Source organism: Chiloscyllium punctatum, chromosome 1 (assembly GCF_047496795.1).
Source record: "Chiloscyllium punctatum isolate Juve2018m chromosome 1, sChiPun1.3, whole genome shotgun sequence".
NCBI lineage: Eukaryota > Metazoa > Chordata > Chondrichthyes > Orectolobiformes > Hemiscylliidae > Chiloscyllium > Chiloscyllium punctatum.
This window is the reverse complement of record NC_092739.1, coordinates 114,731,852-114,751,928: the sequence shown is the minus strand read 5'-3', so window position 1 is coordinate 114,751,928 and position 20,077 is coordinate 114,731,852. Positions and strand designations below refer to the sequence as shown.

The 20,077-nt window shown below is 44.2% G+C and overlaps 3 protein-coding genes across 4 annotated transcripts in view; 1 reads left to right on the top strand and 2 right to left on the bottom strand.

Annotated features, from left to right (window-relative positions):
- LOC140478981 (kinesin-like protein KIF24) overlaps positions 1 to 1,842 on the bottom strand; it is a 126,421-nt gene extending 124,579 nt beyond the window's left edge. For both annotated transcript variants that reach the window (XM_072572706.1, XM_072572714.1), the window contains exon 1: positions 1,704 to 1,842. In XM_072572706.1, the coding sequence (XP_072428807.1) occupies positions 1,704 to 1,717 (14 nt within the window). In that variant the 5' untranslated portion in view covers positions 1,718 to 1,842. The remainder of the gene's footprint in view (positions 1 to 1,703) is intronic.
- A 4,504-nt stretch (positions 1,843 to 6,346) lies between these two features.
- nudt2 (nudix (nucleoside diphosphate linked moiety X)-type motif 2) lies at positions 6,347 to 9,763 on the top strand. Its single transcript, XM_072572691.1, has 2 exons — positions 6,347 to 6,508; positions 9,192 to 9,763. The coding sequence occupies exons 1-2, from the start codon at positions 6,379 to 6,381 to the stop codon at positions 9,503 to 9,505; spliced, it is 444 nt and encodes a 147-aa protein (XP_072428792.1). The 5' UTR covers positions 6,347 to 6,378; the 3' UTR covers positions 9,506 to 9,763.
- Positions 9,762 to 20,077, bottom strand: part of LOC140478961 (uncharacterized) — a 54,899-nt gene continuing 44,583 nt past the window's right edge. Inside the window, exon 6 of the mRNA XM_072572679.1 lies at positions 9,762 to 9,963. Coding sequence (XP_072428780.1) covers positions 9,942 to 9,963 — 22 coding nt within the window. The 3' untranslated portion in view covers positions 9,762 to 9,941. The remainder of the gene's footprint in view (positions 9,964 to 20,077) is intronic.

The following is a 20,077-nucleotide window of genomic DNA, read 5'->3' as shown; positions in this document are numbered from 1 at the left end:
TCAAGTTGGACAGAGATGACCTGCCCTTACTAACAATAGACTGACCATTATTAATTAATCCCTCAGTCTCCATTCTGTCCTTCAGAATTGCTTTCAATTTTCCCAATCACAGAGGTTGGAATGACTGAGCTGTAGTTTCCTGCCCTTTATCTATACCCTAGCCTCCTTGAATAATTGGCTGTCCTCCAGTCCTCTAACACCTTTCTTGTGGCCAGAGAGGAAGTGAACATAATTGCTAGCACCCATGCTATTTCCTCCCTTGCCTCACCCAACAATTGGGATTTATTTCTTGCAGCCCCAGTGATTTATATACTTTTAAGCCTGTCAGGACACTCAGAACCTCCTCTCCATCTATGCTTTTTTTCAAGTTGTATCAAAGCACTTCTCCCTGATTTCTATCCACAGGTAGTTCCACTTAACAATGAATACCAACATAAAGTATTTATATAGAACCTTACCTACATCTTCCATCTCCGCTCTCGAAATTACCACTGTGATCATTAATGGACCATACTCTTTCCCTAGTTATCCTTTCACCTTTAAGGTACTTGAAAATAACTTGGGATTTTCCTTCATTTGATCTGCTATTATCCTTTCATACCCCTTTTTGTTCTCTTCATTTCCTTTTTCAAATTTCACCTTGCAAATTTATATTCCTCGAGGGCTTCTTCTGTTTTGAGCACTGAGTACCTGCAATAAGCCTCCCTTTTTCTCTTTATCCCATCCTGTATATCTCTCAACATTCAGGGTTCTCTGGATGTGTTGATTCCATCCTCTGTCTTTATTGGAACACACTTGCCCTGCACTATTCCTGTTTCCTTCTTGAACGTGCCCTGCTGTTCTTTGATTTATCTCTGGCAAAAAACATCTGATCTTATGAAAATCTGCCTTTTCCAGTTTAGAACTTTGATTGCAGGCCCAGCCTTGTCGTTTTCCAGAAGAATTTTGAATCTACCAAAGTTACGATCACTGTCTGAAAAATGCATCTGCAACCATTCCCCCCGCCTGTATTTTACCGTTTTGCTTGGTTACATCCAGCACCACCCTGACTCTCGCAGGTAGACCGATAGGTTAGGTAAGAACAGTAGATTTCCTTTCCTAAAGAATATTATCGTATCATGTACGTAGGACAGAAGGACAGAAAGAGGCTATTCTACTGGACCAATCAAGTCGTTGCTATATGCCACCTGAATCTGCTTCCATTTTCCTCATCTTCGACTACAGCAACTTTATATTCCCTTCTCCTTTAAAAGCTTAGCTAGCTTCCCTTTAAATGCAGCTACACCGTTTACTTCAAACAGTACCCATGGCACTGAGTTCCACACTCACCAACTATTTGGTAAAATAAGTTCCTTCGGAATTCCTTCCTGGACTTTATTTGCTATCTTGTAATGATTGCTTCTCGAAAATCACGGAAGGGACAAAAATCAGTTTCAAAAGGAGCAAAATCTTCTATAAAGTGAATAAATCTCTACTGAGTCACTCCTCAGGCATCTTTTCACAAAATACAGACCCAATCTGTCTATCCTTGCATGTACACCCTAGAGTTTATGGCATCATCCTTGTACATACTCTTAACACCGTCTCCAGTGACGACGCCACCACCCCCTTCATTTTTTAAAAATATTATTACTATTATGGGACACAAATACAGACAGTTGCTGATGTTGAACTAGTTGCTTTTATTCGGAGAATCCACTTACCAACTTTGCAGCATTCCCTCATTCTGCCTTTCTCCCTTCTACCATAACAAGAACGCCGCTCGGATCCATGGCAACGCCGCCAGCCGTTTGAACACAGCACGCGCGCTGCGACCCCGCGCAAGGCCTGGGCAATCAGTGCCCGCGGTTGGTAAACCGGTGGGTGCACGCATTAACCAATCACCAGCCAGATATCTGGCTGTGACCAGTAGGATCCACGGCATGTGGACAAAAGGGTAACCAATCATCAGCCATACATCCGGCCGACCAATCAGGAAACGCAGAAGCTTTGACCTATCGCAAGATCCGTCACTTTACTGTTTGCCCATCAGAAGTTGGCACCCATTCAACAATGTTAAAAGTCACACAACACCAGGTTATAATCCAACAGGTTTCTTTGAAAGATACTCCACAACCACCTGATGAAGGTCATGATTTGGAGATGCCAGTGTTGGACTGGGGTGTACAAAGTTAAAAATCAGGCAGGGCAAAAGTGAGGACTGCAGATGCTTGAAATCAGAGTCTAGATAAGAGTGGTGCTGGAAAAGCATAGCCAGTCATCCGAGGAGCAGCAAAATCAACATTTCGGGCAAAAACCCTTCATCAGGACTAAAAGTTAAAAATCACACAACACCAGGTTATAGTTCAACAGGCCTAATTGGAAGCACGAGCTTTCAGAACGCTGCTCCTTCATCAGGCGGTTGTGGAGTACACAGTTGTAAGACGCAGAATTTATAGCAAAAGTTTGCAGTGTGGTGTAACTGAAATTATACATGAAAAAAAACCTTGATTTTTTTTGTCAAGTTTTTCATATGTTAGAATGACCATGTTAGTTTCACTTCTTTCATATGTAAATCGCAAAACTTTCTTTAGAATTTACATTCTCAAGTGAACTTTAACAACTGGTGTCAGCCCAGATAATGTGTTGAGGGTGTTAGCCCCGTGTGCTGCTGTCTGTGCCATAATGTTTAGAAACACTGCTGAAGCCAAACGCCAACTCAAGGACACCTCGTCCTACCGCCCCTTGACCATGACCCCACCCCCATCACCAAATCATCATCTCCCAGACCATACAGAACCTCATCACCTCTGGAGATCTCCCACACACAGCTTCCAAACTCATAGTCCAGGAACCCCGCACTGCCCGGTTCTATCTCCTTCCAAAGATCCACAAGCCTGACCACCCTGGCCGACCCATTGTCTCAGCATGCTCCTGTCCCACTGAACTCATCTCTACCTACCTTGACAGTGTCCTATCCCCCCTAGTCCAGGAACTCCCCACATACATTCAAGACACCACCCACGCCCTCCACCTCCTCCAAGACTTCCGTTTCCCCGGCCGCCAATGCCTCATCTTTATCATGGAAATCCAATCCCTCTACACCTCCATCCGCCATGACCAGGGCCTCCAAGCCCTCTGTTTTTTCTTCTCCCGACGTCCCCAACAGTACCCTTCCACCGACACTCTAATTCGTTTGGCCGAACTGGTCCTCACCCTTAACAATTTCTCCTTCGAATCCTCCCACTTCCTCCAGACCAAAGGGGTAGCCATGAGCACACGTATGGGCCCCAGATATGCCTGTCTCTTTGTTGGCTACATAGAACAGTTGATCTTCCGTAATTACACTGGCACCACTCCCCACCTCTTCCTCCGCTACATTGATGACTGCATTGGCGCCACCTCATGCTCCCGTGAGGAGGTTAAGCAATTCATCAACTTCACCAACACATTCCACCCTGACCTTAAATTTACCTGGACAATCTCTGACACCTCCCTCCCCTTCCTGGACCTCTCCATCTCCATTAATGATGACCAACTTGACACTGACATTTTTTACAAACCCACCGACTCCCACAGCTACTTGGATTACACCTCTTCCCACCCTACCTCTTGCAAAAATGCCATCCCGTATTCCCAATTCCTCCGCCTATGCCGGATCTGCTCCCAGGAGGACCAATTCCACCACAGAACACACCAGATGGCCTCCTTCTTTAGAGACTGCAATTTCCCTTCCCACATGGTTAAAGATGCCCTCCAATGCATCTCGTTCACATCCCACACCTCCGCCCTCAGACCCCATCCCTCCAACCGTAACAAGGACAGAACGCCCCTGGTGCTCACCTTCCCATCCTACCAACCTTCTCTTAAACCAAATCATCCGCCGACATTTCCGCCACCTCCAAGAAGACCCCACCACCAGGGATATATCTCCCTCCCCACCCCTTTCCGCCTTCCGCAAAGACCGTTCCCTCCATCACTACCTGGTCAGGTTCACGCCCCCCTTCAACCCACCCTCCCGTTCTGGCACCTTCCCCTGCCACCGCAGGAACTGTCAAACCTGTGCCCACACCTCCTCCCTCACCTCTATCCAAGGCCCTAAAGGAGCCTTCCACATCCATCAAAGTTTTACCTGCACATCCACAAATATCATTTATTGCATCCGTTGCTCCCGATGTGGTCTCCTCTACATTGGGAAGACTGGGCACCTCCTAGCAGAGTGCTTTAGGGAACATCTCCGGGACACCTGCACCAATCAACCACACTGCCCCATGGCCCAACATTTCAACTCCCCCTCTGCCGAGGACATGCAGGTCCTGGGCCTCCTTCACTGCCGCTCCCTCACCACCAGACGCCTGGAGGAAGAACGCCTCATCTTCCGCCTCAGAACACTTCAACCCCAGGGCATCAAGTGGACTTCAACAGTTTCCTCATTTCCCCTTCCCCCACCTCACCCTAGTTCCAAACTTCCAGCTCAGCACTGTCCCGATGACTTGTCCGGACTTGTCCTACCTGCTTATCTCCTTTTCCACCTATCCACTCCACCCTCTCCTCCCTGACCTATCACCTTCATCCCCTCCCCCACTCACCCATTGTACTCTATGCTACTTTCTCCCCACCCCCACTTTTAACCCCCACACTACCACCTAACTGCAGTAGTGCTTATTTTTTCCCCAGCACCCATGTTGTGTGTGTGCAGGTGTGAGACACAGTGAAAGACACAAGGTGCACGAATCTTTATTCAAATTTCCACCACCAGGAAGAAAGGAAACACCCGAGTGGCCAGTGACAAGCAGTGCCCTTCACAAAAGGGCAATGCTGTGTGATCAAACAGTGAAGGGGAGGGCAGGGATTAAATCAAAATAGAGTTGGAGGGGGAAATAATGCACTCCACTCCCTGCGAAGCCCACCTCTCCCTGAACAACTCCAGGGTGTTGGTGGAGACCACATGCTCCTTCTCCAAGGACACCCGGGCTCTAACGTAACCGCGGAAAGTCCGTGAATTGTTTTTTTTTCTTTTTGGCAAAGCTGCGCAATAATTCCCTTTTTTTATTTCCCCTGTTACCCACACTACCGCCTAACTGCAGTAGTGCTTATTTTTTCCCCAGCACCCATGGTGTGTGTGTGTGCAGGTGTGAATCACAGTGAGGGACACAAGGTGCACAAATCTTTATTCAATTTCCACCACCAGGAAGATAGGAAAACACCCGAGTGGCCAGTGACAAGCAGTGCCCTTCACATCGAAGGGCAATGCTGTGTGATCAAACAGTGCAGGGGAGGGGAGGGATTAAATCAAAATAGAGTTGGAGGGGGAAATAATGCACTCCACTCCCTGCGGCGCCCACCTCTCCCTGAACAACTCCAGGGTGTTGGTGGACACCGCGTGCTCCTTCTCCAAGGACACCTGGGCTCTAATGTAACCGCGGAAGAGGGGCAGGCAGTCGGCCCTAACGACCCCCTCCATGACCCGCTGCCTGGACCTGTTGATGGCCAGTTTGGCCAGGCCCAGGAGCAGACCCACGAGGAGGTCTTCAGATCTGCCCTCGCTCCTCTGTACCGGGTGCCCGAAGATCAGGAGCGTGGGACTGAAGTGCAACCAAAAGCAGAGGAGAAGGTTTTTGAGAAAATCAAAAAGGGAGTACAAACGCCCACACCCAATATACACGTGGTCCATGGACTCCACAGCACCACAGAACAAGCAGTTGGGCTGGGAGTCCATGAACCACCGCAACCTGTGGTTGCAGGGGACTGCTGCATGCAGCACCCTCCACCCCAGATCCCCGAGAGAAAGGGGGAGGACTCCCGCGTAGAGATCCTCCACTGGGGATCCCCACCGCCCGGTGGCTAATGGGCACGCCAAGGCATGTCTGGACGGTGGATGAGAGAGAAGAGGTGGAAGGTGTGTAGCAGCAGTCTATACAGGTCCCGCCTTTTTACCCACTGAAAGGAAACAAAATTAAAATTCCGGAGGCAGCAGTCCGTGAATTGTTTTCTTTTTTTTACAAATTTACATATTACTAGATTAGATGGCTTACAGGATGGAGACAGGCCATTTGGCCCAAGCAGTCCAGACCAACCCTCCGAAGAGTAACCCACCCAGACTCATTTCCCTCTGACTAACACTATGGGCAGTTGAGCATGGCCAATTCACCTCACTTGCACATCTTTAGACTGTGGGAGGAAACCCACACAGACACGGGGAGAATGTGCAAACTCCACACAAACAGTCACCCAAGGCTGGAATTGAACCTCGGACCCTGGCGCTATGAGGCAGCAGTGCTAACCACTGAGCCACTGGGCCACCCAGTCTGTGAATCGTTTGTGTCAGACTCTCGCCGCTGATTGGTCCCCGCGGATGAGCTTCCGGTGTTGGCGTGGTGCCTCTCCCTGTTTCCGACAATGGCTCTCAGGGCCTGTGGACTGATTATTTTCAGGAGGTTAAACGCGGGATTAGCTGCTAAACCTCAGGACATCGAGTTCCTACTTTTACAGACTTCCTACGGCCAGCATCACTGGACGCCTCCTAAAGGTGCTTCATTCAAGCAGCTTGTTTTCTGATGGCAAGGGATGGGCCGCGTGTGTCACTAGTATCGAGGGGGCTATTTACCCACTATTTCTGTGTGGGACTAACTGCAATTTCTGATGTCTTACGTGCACAGTTCATCACGTCAATTTGAAAGTTGCTGTCATTGATTCTTCCCCCCCCCCCCCGCTGATTGCAATGGATAGAATCAGCAGTAGTTGCAATAGTTTAAATTTAGACGAATCGTCCACTGTTCTCACTCGAACGATAAATTAAAAGATATACTTTCTCCAATCAGCAATGAGTTATTAATGGTATAGTAAATGTAATAACTATTGGCCAGTGTCTTCCTTTGAAACAATATTTTTCTAAACCTGAAGCCTCATTCTTTAAAGAAAATTAGTGTTGCAGAGCTTTAAAGTGAACTTTTTAAAAATAAATTATTGTTTTGTACTATTTCTAATAATTCAGTTTGAACATCCCAGCTTTATTTTTCTATTTGTGCATTGATTCAAAAATATGTTTTTGTTTCTGGTTTTTGTAGTCAGTAACTCAATTTGGATTCTTTTAATCTGGTTGAAAAGCCATCCTGCTGCTTGTTTTACTGACATGCCACTGATACCCTGTAAGGGGTGAGATCGGTTAACTGAACACCCCTATGATAGGATGTCTCTGCTAACAAGTCTGCCATATGTCTTTGGTTTATGGTGAAAGCTCTGGTGCTGATTAGAAAATCTGGAGCATAGTCTTGGCTGCAACCCCTAATCCTGTAAGCAAATTCCACAACTTGACAATTCCTGAGTGTAAAGAGACTTTCATATTTATCATCAACTTATTTGATATTCATAGCTCACTTAAATGTATATGTTTATCTAATTTGTTCCTCTGGGTGCCACTAACTAGGCCAGCCCTTATTGTCCATCACAAGTTGTACAGGGGGCACTTAAGGGTTACATGTGGTTCTGTTCCTGGAGTCATTTCCTTCCCTGAAGAGCATTAATGAACCAAATGGGTCTTCATGACAATCGGCAATAGTTACATAGTTGCCTTTCTGCTAGCTTTTTATTTCATTATTTTATTGAATTCAATTTTGTGATTTACTGGATTACATGTCTCATGACATTACCACTATGCCACCATCTCCTGTGAAGTCACTTGCAATATGACTGAAAAGACTGCTCTGAAAATAGTTCCTGAAACACACATGCATGCAAGATTCCATTGTGAAATGGTAGTGGATTTATTGGTAAATATACTGCTCATTTTAACATTCAATGTAAGTTGAAGTGTGTGGTGCTTCTTATGCCTGAAATGTTGACTCTCCTGCTCCTGACTGGCTGCGCTTTTCCAGCACCACACTCTTCGACTCTGATCTCCAGTATCTGCAGTCCTTACTTTCACCTAGATAATTCAATGTAATATTTTTAATAACTTCAAATTGGCTACATGAATGATTTCAAACTTTATAGACAAAGATATGCATTTATATAGCACCTTGCATGACCACTAGACACCCCAAAGTGTTTCGAAGCATATAACTTGTAAATTAAGTCAACAGAGATTTGGAGAAACTATACTTTAGAGAAAAAAAACCTGGAGATTTGAGGCAAGTGAAATTTAGTGCTTTAAAGGGAGCGTTTTGATTGGAAAAAAAGAGAAGCATTATAAAGTAATTTTTAAAAAATGGATACAGTACCAAAGACTGGAGGCTGAATTTTAATTGCGTTGCTGACAAGTTTGATGGTAGAATATGTGACAGTTTGTATCTGATGGTGGCTTGCCTGCCATCTACTCACCTGCCCATACCTTCACTTCAAACTGTATCAGTGATGAAGTTGACCTTGAGCACCATCTGGGCTAATTCAGGTTCTCGATGTAAATTAGTTGTTATTAGGGTCTTATTTTGCTGTCACCAGGATTTCTCTGGCAACTGGAGAGGCATATCCCTGGGAAGTCCAGTAAGTTTTGTTATGTGGGCTGTTGGGGTGGAAGCCCCTTCTTCTCATTGGTTTTTGGAGTGCTCTCTGAGAGATTTACACCCACCTGGATTTCTTTTCCCATTCCAATTGACTCAAATTCCTGATCCACCAGTGCACTCTTGAGGTTCTTCAAGGTTGATAGCATGTGAAATACCTGAAGGCTTTACCCAAATTCCAACATGCACAGCTCCACCTTTGTTCTCAAAGTTCTAGAGAGTTTCTGGCTGATGACTGTGGGACAGAAATCTCACCTCCTGATTTTTTAATTGAATTTTCCTCTGTGTGCTCCTTTTCCCACTCTCCCAACCTTTTAACTGACACGTCATATAATTAAGCACCTGGGGTCTGGTGGCAGGTCAGATTGAGGTTGTTAGGGTTCACAAGGCACTATGCTTTTTTAAGTTGTGACATAGAGTACAAAAGCAGGGAGGTTATGCTGACCTATTATAAAATACTGGCTAGACCCCGTTTGGAATATTGTTCTGGGCACTGCATTTTAAGAGTGCAGGGGAGATTTATCCTGAATATGAAACTTCAGTTACCTGGACAGGTAGAGCCCAAGATAAATGTCACCCTTTAAGGTTGTGTTTGGTACTTGTTATTGAAAAGAAAGAGTTCTTTGCAGTTGTAAACATAAAGTGAAACTTTATTAATTATGTGTGGCACAGTTTCTCACTGCCTGCTTGCTTAAGATCTAATCTTTTATTAAGGGCATGTTGATCCAGGTGAAGATGACCTTCAGACTGCACTTCGTGAAACTGAGGAAGAAGCAGGGCTAAGAAGCAATGATTTTAATTTGCTTGATGGATACAAAAAGGAAATTATATACAATGTGAAAAATATACCCAAAAGTGTTATCTATTGGCTGGCAGAACTAAAGGATTATAATACAGAAGTAAAACTCTCTGATGAGCACCAAACATTTCGCTGGTTAAATGTGGATGAGGCCTGTAAACTTGCGAAATATCAAGAAATGCAGGAAGCACTGAGAGAAGCTCACCAGTTCATCTCAACAAACAAATGACACAAGGTTCTTTGGAAAGGGGCTGGATTCTTAAAATTTTTTGAAGACGTCTATTCTACTTTGATCTTGATATTGTCATTACTCAATACAATTGTACAAATATTATTACCGGTTCTTCATGTAAGAGCCTGGACCTTAAACACTGGTAAGCAATAAAACGGAAGCATGTTTGGCCTTTGTCACACACCCTAGTTTGGTGATGGAATGGTGAAATAATTTGTATTTATGTACTATTCATTAAACTCAGGATGTTCTCAAGTGCTTCCCAAACAGCTAATTGCCTTTGAAGTGTTTTGGACGTTACTACATAAGGAAATATAGCAGGCAGATTTCATACAGAAAGACTCCATAAACGACAGTGAGATAACTCAGATACTCAGTTTTGGTGACATTGATGGACAGCACAGAGCACTACCTTGTTCTTCCTTGAATCATGTCATAGAGTTTGACACATTGACCTGAAATGACAGATAAACACTCTGTTTAGCATCTTTGTCTGAAAGATAGCATTTCTAACAGGGCAGCATTCCCTGAACACCAGCAGAAACAGATTAACTTTTAATCATCTTATTTCTGTTTTTAGGATCTTGCTGGTATAACTTTCCTCATAAAGCAACATAACTTCTTTGGCTGTAAAACACAATATTATTCAGAGGGCATGCGATTAAAAACAAACTGCTGGAAATATTCACTAGGTCTGGCAGCATCTGTGGAGAGAAAATCGTACAAACATATGATCAGGAGTAAGCCATTCAGCAGTTTGAGTCCATTTAATAAAATCATCTAATTGTGTTCTTGCTGACCCTGATAAACTTTCAACCTTTTACTTAACAAGAATCTATCTACCTTTGCTGTAAAAGTATTCAAAACGTCTGTTTACACTATGCTTTCTAGCAAGAGAGTTCCAAGACTTGCGACTCTGAGAGATAAACACTTCATGTCATCTCTTTTAAATGGGTGACTCCCTAAGATTTGTTTAAACACTGTATATCTGTTCCCATCCACCTCCCATTCTAAGTTTTCCTGTAAGCAGAAGCATCCTCTCCAAATCTATCAATACATGTCAGGATTTAATCATTTCAACTAAGTCACCTGTTACTCCTCTAAACTCCAGCAGATACAGGCCTAGCCTGTTCAACCTTTCCTCATAAAATAATTCATCTGTTCCAGATATTGGTCCAGAAAACTGCCTTTGAAATGCCTCCAATGCATTTATATTTTTGAATAGGTTACTGTGCACAGTACTCTAGATTTTCGCTATTGTTATTTCAATATCACTGTTTTCATATTCAGAACTCACCATAAATGATAACATTCTATTAACTTTCCTAAATACTTGCTATGTCTGCAATTCATGCATGGGGATACCCCAACCCCTCCTGTATTGTAGAGCTCTGCAATCTCTCGCCATTTATCTACAATTCTTCCTGACAAAATGGGCAACATCACATTTTTCTACTCCATTTGCCATATCTTTGCCCACTCACACCATAGCAGTATCTTTTTATAACCTCCCTACGTCTTCTTCACAACTTACTTTCCTACCTATCCCTGTGTCAGAGTTGACAATTATATTTTCTGTCTCTTCATTCCAAGCCACACGTATAAATTGTAAACAGTTGAGGTCCCAGTACCAATCTCCGTGTTACGTCACTCATTATATTTTGCCAACCTGAAAAAGAACAATTGTGTGTACTCTCTGCTTCCATTTCCAAGCCAATTTTATATGCAAATGAATATGCTACCTTCTACACCATGAGGTTTTATTTTCTGTGATAATCTTTGATGTGGAGCCTTTATCAAATGCCTTCTGGAAATGTAAGTGTACGACACCCACCAGTTCCCCTTTATCTGCAGCAAACGTTACCTCTTCAAAGATCTCCAATAGATATAATTTCCCTTTCATAAAATTCTGCCTGATTGCCTTAAACTTGTCCAACTACTCTGCCATGACATCTTTAATAATTACTTCTAACAACTTCCATTTGACAGCTGTTAAGCTGCTTTGGTTTCCTGCTTTCAGTCTCTCTTTTTAAATATAGGAGTTACATTTTCTATCTTCCAATCTATCGGGACCATCCTTGATTCAAGGGAGCTTTGGAAAGTTAGAATCAATGCTTAATCTTTTAAAACACCATGACAAATTCCATTATGACTCAGGCAATTGTTAGTCTGTTGGTCCAACTATCTAACACCACTTATTTTGTGATTTTCCTGAGTTGTTGCCTCTATTTCATGCTTAATCACTGCTTCCAGGATGTTACTTGTAAGCTCTGTAGTGAAGACTGATGCAAAATGCCCACTCAAATTATCAGTCTTATTTTCTAGTAATATTTCTTCAATCTGACTATCCATACGATCATAAGATATAGGAGCAGAATTAGGCCATTTGGCCCATCAAGGCTATTGGATTATTGCTGATACCTTTCTCAAACCCATTCTCCTGTCTTCCATCCATAACCTTTGATTGTCTTACTAACAAAAATCCATCTATCTCTGTCTTAATTACACTCAATGGCTCGGCCTTCACAGCCTTCTGCAGTAATGAGTTCCACAGATTCACCACACTGTAGCTGAAGAGATTTCTCCTCATCTCACTTCTAACGGGTTTTTCCTTCACTCTGCAGCCAAACTCTTGAGTCATCGTTTCTCTTGCTTGTGGAAACATCTTCATGTCCACTCTAATTAGGCCTCTCAGCATTCTGTAAATTTCAATCAGATTCATGCTCATCTTTCTAACCTCCAGAGTCTTCAACTGCACCTCCTATGGCAAGTCCTTCATGCCCTGCATCATTCTTGTAAACTTTATCTCCACCTTCCTAAGGCCAGCACATTCTTCTTCAGATTCCTCAGACAGTTCACAATATTCCAAATCTGGTCTGATAGGAGCCTTATACAGTCTTGGCAGTGTATATCCCTGCTCTTGTATTCTTGCCGTCAAAATAAATGCTATCATTGCGGTTGCCCTACTAATTAAAACTGCATGTAAACATTAAGAGAATCTTTTGTACTTCAGATTTCCAAAGCCCTTCTCCATTTAGAAAATAATCTACGCCTCTATTCTTCCCACCATAGTGCGTGACTTCACACTTTTCCCTATTGTTTTCGATTTGCTAGTTCTTTGCCAACTCTCCGAAATAGACTAAATAGACAGGCAGGAGGCTGGAAGAACACAGCAATCCAAGCAGCATCAGCAGGTGGAGAAGTCAACATTTTGGGTCTAACCCTTCTTCAGGAGTTGGGGTGGGTGTTGAGAGAGCTGTAGACAAAGGGGGTGGCAGGGCAGGGTGGTGAAGTGGGATACATGAAGACGGGTAGAGGGTATAACCTGGTTAGTCAATAGGAGGAATTAATCTGGTTGGTGACAGGGAGCAGGGGATGGGAAGGGAGATTATTTGAATTAGTCCTAGCCCTTCCCCTTCCCTTCCACTGCGCCCTGCCACCAACTGAATTCTTTCCTCCCATTGACCAACCAGGTCGTACCTTCTACCTGTCTTCACCTATTCCCACTCCACCACCCCCTTTATCTGCAGCTACCCCCACACCCACCCCCAATTCTGAAGAAGGGTTATACTTAAACTGTTGACTTCTCCACCTCCTGATGCTACCTGGCTTGCTGTGTTTTTCCAGCCTCCTTGTCTATTTTGGATTCCAGCATCTGCCGTAGTTTTGTCTCTGACTCTCCTAGTCTGCCCAGATCCCACTGCAGCTTCCCTGCCTCCTACAGTAACTGTCTCTCCACTTATTTTTATGTCATCTAAACATTTAACACTTTGTTTACTCTTGTCTTTAAATAGTTATAGAAACTCTTACTGTCTGTTTTTACATTTCTGGCTAGCCTTCTCTCTTACTCTAACTTGTTCCCTCTTTTAATTGTTTTAATCATCTTTATTTTTATATTCTCTCCAATTTTCTGTCTTGCCACCTGTCTTTGTAAAACTATCTGTTGCTTCTTTATTACAGTCTTGAATATTTCTGGTATATTGCAAGTGTGGGTTTGTCCTTTCCTTTGGAATTTTTATAATTTCTGGATTGTACCTATTCTGTACCTTCTGAATTATCCCTTTAATTGTCTTCCACTGCATGTCTGCTGACTGATCCTTTAACTTCATTTAGGCAAAAGTGAGGACTGCAGATGCTGGAAACTAGAGTTTAGATCAGAGTGGTGCTGGAAAAGCACAGCAGGTCAAGCAGCATTTGAGGAGCAGGAAAATCGACATTTCTGGCAAAAGCCCTTCATCAGGAATAGAGACAGGAAACCTCCAGTGTGGAGAGATAAAAGGGGCCTTTCACATCCATCAAAGTTTCACCTGCACATCCACCAATAACATTTATTGTATCTGTTGCTCCCGATGCGGTCTCCTCTACATTGGGAAGACTGGATGCCGCCTTGCAGCGCTTCAGGGAACATCTCCGGGACACCTGCACCAATCAACCCCACTGCCCCGTGGCCCAACATTTCCACTCCCCCTCCCACTCTGCCAAGGACATGCAGGTCCTGGGCCTCCTCCACTGCCGCTCCCTCACCACCTGACATCTGGAGGAAGAAAGCCTCAGAACACTTCAACCCCAGAGCATCAATGTGGACTTCACCAGTTTCCTTATTTCCCCCCCCCCCACCTTACCCCAGTTCCAACCTTCTAGCTCAGCACTGTTCTCATGACCTGTCCTAACTGCCAATCTCCCTTCCCACCTATCCACTCCACCCTCCCCCTGACCTATCACCTCCATCCCCACCCCCATTCACCTATTGTACTCTTTGCTACCTTCTCCCCAGCAGCATCCAAGGAGCAGGAGAATCGGACATAAGCCCTTCATCAGGAATGAGGCTTGTGGGTAAGGGCTGAGAGATAAATGACAGGGGGTGGGGTTTGGGGAAAGGTAGCTGAGAAAGCGATAGATGGATGAAGGTGAGGGTCAAGATGACAAGTCAGAGGGGGGAGTGATGGACAGGTATGGAGGGCTGTGCCAACTTGGAGGCTTGGGACTGGGATAATGTGGGGGAGGGGAAATGAAGAAGCTGTTGAAATCCACATTTATCTTGTGTGGTTGCAAGGTCCCAAGGCGGAATATGAGGCATTCCTCCTCTAGGTGTCGGATGGTAATGGTTTGACAGTGAAGGAGGCCCTGAACCTGCATGTCCTTGACGGAGTGGGAGGAGGAGTTGAAGTGTTCAGCCATGGGGCGGTGGGGTTGGTGGGTGCAGGTGTCCCAGAAATGTTCTCTGAAATGATCCGCAAGAAAGCGTCTTGTCTCCCCGCTGTGGAGGAGGCTGCACCAGGTGCAATGGAAGCAGGAGATGACATTGGTAGAGGTAAATTTCTGACGGATGTGGAAGGATCCCTTGGAGCCTTGGATGGAGGTGAGGGGAGTAGTGTGGGCACAGGTTTTGCAATTCCTGTGCTGGCAGGGTAAGGTGCCATGAGTGGGGTGTGGGCCTCCAAGCTGGCACCACCCTCTGGGTCTGTCCCTCACTCCACCCTTTGACCTATCACCTTCTCCCTTGCCTTCATCTACCTTTTGCTTTCTTAGCTACCTTTCCCCAAACCCCACCCTCTGCCATTTTTCTCTCAGCCCCAACCCACAAGCCTCATTCCTGATAAAGGGCTTACGCCCGAAACATCCATTCTCCTGCTCCTCGGATGCTGCCTTACCTGCTATGCTTTTCCATCGCTACACTCTTGACTCTGATCTCCAGCATCTACAGTCCTCACTTTCTCCATGTAAGCTGATAATGGGAGGATAACCAGAGGGCATTCAGATCTTCTTCCTGTAGCTTTGGTACACATTGTAGCGTCTGACAAAAAAAGTCACAGTTCAAATCCAATTAAATTTTGTTTTCTCTTTATTTTTTATTCGTATTCTTCTTATTAGATTGGTTGACGTGAGTATCCCCATGAGGCCCCAGTTAATATCCAAACATCTACTATCTGTTTGAGCATATGACACCAAAATTGGAGGTGCAGTGGACAGCGAAGAAGGTTACCTCAGATTACAACAGGATCTAGATCAGATGGGCCAATGGTCTGAAGGGTGGCAGCTGGTGTTTAATTTAGATAAAGGTAAGGTGCTGCATTTTGGGAAAGCAAATCTTAGCAGGACTTATTCATTTAGGTAAGGTCTAGGGAGTGTTGCTGAACAAAGAGACCTTGGAGTGAAGGTTCATAGCTCCTTGAAAGTACAGTCGCAGGTGGATAGGATAGTGAAGAAATTTGGTAAGCTTTCGTTTATTGGTTAGGGTATTGAGTACATGGGTTGGGAGGTCATGTTGTGACTGTACAGGACATTGAAATATTGCATGAAATTCTGGTCTCCTTCCTATTGGAAGGATGTTTTGAAACTTGAAAGGGTTCAGAAAAGATATACAATGATGTTGCCAGAGTTGGACGATTTGACCTCTCAGGCTGGGGATGTTTTCCCTGGAGCATCAGAGGCTGAGGGGTGACCTTATAGAGGTTTATAGAATGATGAGGAGCATGGATAGGATAAATAGACAAGGTCTTTTCTCTGGGGTGCAGAGTCCAGAACTAGAGGGCATAGGTTTAGGGTGACAGAGGAAAGATATAAAAGGGACCCAAGGGGCAACCTTTTCACGCAGAGGGTGGTATGTGTATGGAATGAGCTGCCAGAGGAAGTGGTGGAAGCTAGTACAATTGCAACATTTAAAGGGCATCTGGATGGGTATATGAATAGGAAGATTCTGGAGGGATATGGGCTGGTGCTTTCAAGTGGGACTAGATTAGGTTGGGATATCTGATCGGCATGGTCGATTTGGACTGAAGGGTCTGTTTCCATGCTGTACATCTCTATGACTCTATGACTCTGTATGGGGGTCCAGATCTACAAACGTCAGACTTGCAGATGCTTGTACTTATTAACACAATCCCATACAGGGGTTTCATCTTAAAGACTCAACATACAAACATTTCTTATAGTTACAAACAGCTGCTTTACATTTCCCTGCATTGTGTTCTGACTCGTGTACACATCAAGAATGGAGCCTAAACAATCACAGGCCTAAAATTGGACATTCTTAATGGACCCGCAGTGGAGAAATAAGTCCTGACAGAAAATTGGTAAAACCAAATTAAACAGCAGCCAGTAGCTATCTGCTACAGTGGAAATCAAACAATGGCCAATGAGACTACAATGGTTTAAGGGGAACCACTACAACCAGCCTGAGGGTTGTATAATGGAGAAATGTCAATCAAACATTCTGGCATCTTGACTGCCTGAGAATGCAACAGTAAAAAGTGTTCACGTGACTCCATTGGATGGTTTGAACCCACCTCATGACCCCACTCGCTAAAGGCCACAGCACATTCTGGAAGGTTTAGGGTCGGGGGGTTAAAAATACATACCTGGTCACCCCATCAGTGAAAACTCAGCAAAGGCTCACAGAAAAGATTCGCAACAAGATTCATAGTAGAAGACCGTGCAGCAACCCAGAAGGACCCAGGAGAATATCAGCCTTGAGCTGCAAGACCCACCTTTGTGAAAGAGAGCCAGCCCTACATTGGAGAGAAAGATTTCAAGCACCCACCTCAAACATGTAGATTATTATGGCTGACATTCTTTCTCAGATGGATCAAGCTAGCGAGAGAGTAAATATTGTGGGAACATAGTGTTTTAATAGGAAGTTTTGTTAATAAAATCAAGTTGAACTGCAAACTGACAAGAGTACTTGAGTAAAGTGTTTTTAATATATAAACCCCTCAAAACGTCCAAAGCACAGACAACAGTTTGTAACCCAGGGACCTCCTGTAATGCCTGCGAAGAGTCAAAGTTTTTTTGCAACTTTTTGAACAAGAATCACCTGCAATTAATTTCCAGGTCTGGCCTTATAAACAAATATCAGTTTGTTTGTTTTTCTCTGTTTTGAACAAAAGTTGCTGCTCACATCTGAATAGTCAATTTCTCAGCTCACAGTTCACAGCTCTAAACCAAAAATGATAAAAAATAAAATAATGGTCTCAACAGTGGTGAAAAATGGCCAATAACATTCGTGCCACATAAATGCCAGGAAATGACTCTCTCCAGAAAGAGAGAATCTAACTATTGACCCACATCATTACCATCACTAAATAAGGCAGCACAGTGGTTAGCACTGCTCCTCATGATGCTAGGAACCCGGGTTTGATTCCAGCCTTGGGTGACTGATTTTGTGAAGTTTGCACAAACTCCCCAGGACTACATGGGTTTCCACTGACTGCTCCATTTTCTTCCCATGGTCCAAAGATGTGCAGGTTGGGTGGATTGGCCATGTTAAATTGCCCTGTAGTGTCCAGGGCTGAACAGGTTAAGTGGGTTAGTCCAGGTAAATGTGGAGTTACAAGGAAAGGGTGGATGGTGGAGTGTGTGTGTCTAGGTGGGATGCTCTTCAGTGCTCTGGTGTATTTATGATGGGCCTAATGACCTCTTTCTGCACAACAGAGATTCTATGATCCTCCACTATCAACATGACCAGAAACTGAATTGGAATGGTCATATAAATACTATGGCTAGAAGAGCAGTTAAAAGGTGAGGAATTATGTAACAAATACTCACCTCCCTGATTCATCAAAGCCTTGTCCCAATGCACAATTCAGGAGTATGATGGAATGCTCCCTACATGCCTAGATGATTGCAGTTCTAACAACACTTAAGAAGCTTGTCACTATCTATCCCGCTTGATTGGCACTATATCCACAAAGATCCATTTCCAACACCATCACCACCGTATCTAGGAGATAAACTGGCAGAAATTCACCAAGGCACCTTCCAAACCCAAATTGCAGACAGTGCAGCAAAGATTTACAAGGATGTTACTGGGACTGGTGGATTTGAGTTATAAGGATAGGCTGAATTGAGGCGGATTAAGCTGGGACTGTTTTTACTGGAATATAGGAACTTGAGGGGTAAGCATATAGAGGTTTATAAAATCATGAAGGCCATAAATAAGGTGAATAGCAACAGGAGGATAGAGAAGTCAAAGCTAGAGGGCATAATTTTAAGGTGAGAGGAGAAAGACTTAAAAGCCTCCCAAGGGGCAACTCTTTCACACAGAGGGTGGTTTGTATGTGGAATAAACTGTGAGAAGAAGTGATAGATGTGGGTACAATTACAAGATTGAAAAGACATCTAGATAGGTACATGGATAAGAAACATTTTGATGGATATGGGCCAAACACAGAAAAGTGGGACTAGTTTAGTTTGGGAAACTTGGTCGGCATGGACAAGTTGAACTGAAGGGTCTGTTTCTGTATTACATGACTCTGACTCTAGGACTAAATTGACTGCAATAGTTCAAAATTACAGCTCAAAAACAACTAGGGATGGGTAATAAATGCTGGCACAGCTGGAGCTACCATGAATTCACCCTTAAAAATGAATAAAAAAGCATGAAAGAGGAGAAAATTCAGATGAAACTATAACTGAAAGGTAAAGCCACCATAGTCCCAGTCTCTCATTAGTAAGTTTAACCTAAGGGTAACGACACCTTGTGCAAGGGGTGAGGTTGAGAAGGCAGGACCTTCATTATGACCTCAGCCAACACCGGAGTTGAACCCACACTGTGGCATTACTCTGCATTACAAACCAGCCATCCAACCAACTGAGCTCAATGATCCCCAGCAACAACAATCACCCTCCAACTCTTTAATCGTCTTTGGCCTGATGATCTACAAAAGATTGTTGGATTTTGGCTAAATAAGAACACTATCTAGTACCAACCAGAAATCCCAAACTTTTAAGCCTCAAGCTTCAGAGAAAATGTAGGGAGGAGAGGGCACCATTTTTTATGCAGAAGAACCTTTCTTTTATGAATACCTAAGGGTTCATAGTTTACTTCTGGAAAATATCCTATTTATGGTATCACTGGCTGCTCATTTCTGCTTTGAAACCTAATCCGCTGTTCCAATAAGTTGGCTACTCCTGGAGGAACGATGCAATAAGATGGATGAGCTTGAGGCTCTTTTGGAAATTGGCAGATACGATTTGTGGGGGTAACTGAGACGTGGCTTCAAGTGGACAGGGCCTAGGAAATGAATATTCAAGGCTACATGTGCTATCGTAAGGACAGACTGACGGGCAGAGGGGGTGGGGTGGCCTTGTTGGTAAGGGAGGATATTCAGTCCCTTGTGCGGGGGGACCTAGAGTCAGAGGATGCAGAGTCAGTGTTGATAGAGCTGCGAAATACTAAGGGTAAAAAGACCCTCATGGGAGTCATCTACAGGCCCCCAAACAGTAGTCTGGATGTCGGATGTAAGTTGAATCAGGAGCTGAAATTGGCCTGTCGCAAGGATGTTACTACAGTTGTTATAGGGGATTTTAACCTGCAGGTAGACTGGGAGAATCAGGATGGTATTGGACCTCAAGAAAGAGACTTTGTGGAGTGCCTCAGAGATGGATTCTTAGAGCAGCTGGTGCTGGAGCCGACCAGGGAGAAGGCAATTCTGGATCTGGTATTGTGTTAACGAACCAGAATTGGTCAGAGACCTCGAAGTGAAGGAGCCATTGGGAAGTAGTGACCATAATACATTAAGCTTCAATCTGCAATTCGAGAGGGAGAGGGTACAGTTGGAAGTGACAGTA